The 2,468-nt window shown below is 37.4% G+C and overlaps 1 protein-coding gene across 1 annotated transcript; it reads left to right on the plus strand.

Annotated features, from left to right (window-relative positions):
- Nucleotides 1–747: 747 nt before the first annotated feature.
- LOC106002237 (serine-rich coiled-coil domain-containing protein 2-like) lies at nt 748–2,239 on the plus strand. The gene has a single exon (XM_013037147.1). The coding sequence runs from the start codon at nt 782–784 to the stop codon at nt 2,207–2,209; it is 1,428 nt and encodes a 475-aa protein (XP_012892601.1). The 5' UTR covers nt 748–781; the 3' UTR covers nt 2,210–2,239.
- The last annotated feature ends 229 nt before the right edge of the window (nt 2,240–2,468 follow it).

Here is a 2,468-nt window from a genome sequence, read left to right on the forward strand (position 1 = left end):
TTTTTTCTTTTTGCTTATGTGGTGCTGAGGAATCGAACCCAGGGCCTCATGCATGCAAGGCAAGCGCTCTACCACTGAGCCACCTTCCCAGCCCCATTGTTTGTACTTCTAGATGGAAATTCTTTTGAGATAGCTGCTTAAAAAGACAGCAGAAATTTCAACCCTTAGTGCTAGAATAGTTTTTCTTTTTTGATGCTATTGCATTCTTCTCATTCTAATTCTTTTAAAATATGTTCTAGTTTTTGTAAGACCTTGTGTATTTTTACAAACAAATTATATGTTCTTTTTTTTTTGGTCCGGTCGTGAGGCCTGAACTCTGGGCCTTGGCGCTATCCCTCAGCTCTTCAGCTCAAGGCAAGCGCTCTATCACTGAGCCACTTTCCCAGCCCCATGTTTTTATTTTTTAAAGAAGAGATTATAACCTAAAATAAAACTATTTTGATAGAAAATTGGAAGATACACTGTAGAATTTTTTCAATCTATTCATATTTGATAGTTTACTTTTATTATGTATGGACATTTCTGTTATCCATTGCCCAAGTTTTTAATAAGATATTCATAAAAACGTTATTTTCTTGCAGCATGAAGTTTTGCTTTAATTAGTATATTCAATATTTGTTAAGATGTCTACAGGAGCCACTAATTACTTTGCATTTTTCTTTGTGCTAGTATGTATGTACATTTATATAGGCATGAATTATTCTTACTTATGGATGTTTTACCTTCTTTTTTTTCTCTTCAGATTCTGTCACAATTTAAGAACAGATGTACCTTATAGCTCATGGAAGAGAAGACACAAATCAAGACATTTTTGGGTTCCAAGTTGCCAAAATATGGTGCAAAATCTGTAAGAAGTACACTGAAGCCAATGCCCAATGGGACAGCTGTTACTCTATTAGGAACGTCCAAGGGTAGTAACGTCAAAAGTTATATAAAAAATAATGGCTCTGATTGTTCATTGTCTCATTCCTTTAATTGGAGAAAAGCAAATAAATACCAACTTAGTGCACAAACTGTTGAAGAACCTAACAATACTCAACATTCACATGATAAACTAATTGATCCTGAAAAACATGCTTCTACTCAAGGAATGTTGGATAAAAATGGGGTAAAGGGAGGTTTAAAAAGCATTCCTTTGTTCACATCAAAGTTAACAAGGCCATCTACTATGTTTGTATCGTCTACAGAGGAGGTAAACCAAAAGTCTTTTTCTGGACCATCTAATTTGGGTAAATTCACCAAAGGCACATTACTAGGAAGGACTTCATATTCTTCAGTCAGTGCTCAAAAATCTCAGTTGAATGGGTTTTATGGAAATCGATCAGCTGGTAGCATGCAGAGGCCCAGAGCAAACTCCTGTGCCACTCGAAGTAGTTCTGGAGAAAGCTTAGCACAGTCCCCAGACAATATTAAGTCTATGGCTTGTGAAAGAATGGTAAGGTCACAGAGTTTTTCACATTCCATTCAGAATTCATTCCTTCCCCCTTCATCTATAACCAGATCACATTCCTTCAATAGAGCTGTTGATCTTACAAAGCCTTATCAGAACCAGCAGCTACCCATTAGAGTGCCTCTTCGGTCAAGTATGCTAACAAGAAGTTCTCGGCATTTGGAAGTACTCAATGGGAATGAACATTTGGGGTATGGATTTAATAGGCCTTATGCTGCTGGTGGAAAGAAATTGGCTTTAGCAAATGGTCCAGGTGTAACTTCTACTTTGGGTTATAGGATGGTTCACCCTTCTCTACTGAAATCCAGCCGACCTCCATTTTCTGGGACTATCACAATTGATGGTAATAAAAATTCATCTCCTGACACATGTGTAGAGGAAGAGGCTACAGTTTTAGTTAAGGACAATACTATCAATAAGGACCAAGAAGTAGTTGAAAATGAAAGTTATAGAAGAGAAAATGACCAGACCATGAAACATGATACTAAAATTAGATACCTGAGTGATGATGTGGATGATATTTCCTTGTCTTCTTTGTCATCTTCTGATAAGAATGATTTAAGTGAAGATTTCAGTGATGATTTTATTGATATAGAAGACTCCAACAGAACTAGAATAACTCCAGAGGAAATATCTCTCAAAGAAGAAAAACATGAAAATGGACCTTTGAAGGATACATTTGATTCCCCCAAGGAAAATGAAAAAGCCTTTTGTAAAACTGACGAATGGATAGATTTAAGTGTTTCTGGTAAATATTAACATCCTTGAATTTACTTGCTTTCTCCTAGATATTATAACTGAATTTACATTTAGGATTATCTTTTTTTTTTTGTCAGTTGTGGGGCCTGAACTCTGGGCCTGGGTACTGTCCCTCAGCTCTTCAGCTGTAGACCAGCGCTCTACCACTTGAGCCTCAGCCCCACTTCGGCTTTTTCTGCTTATGTGGTGCTGAGGAATCGAACCCAGGGCCTCATGTATGCAAGGCAAGCACTCTACCACTGAGCCACTTTCCCAGCCC

Source organism: Dipodomys ordii, unplaced genomic scaffold (assembly GCF_000151885.1).
Source record: "Dipodomys ordii isolate 6190 unplaced genomic scaffold, Dord_2.0 Scaffold5503, whole genome shotgun sequence".
Classification (NCBI taxonomy): domain Eukaryota; kingdom Metazoa; phylum Chordata; class Mammalia; order Rodentia; family Heteromyidae; genus Dipodomys; species Dipodomys ordii.

Coding starts and splice junctions, on each gene's coding strand:
- LOC106002237 (XM_013037147.1), top strand. CDS start 782: ATGGAAGAGAAGACACAAATCAAGACATTTTTGGGTTCCAAGTTGCCA.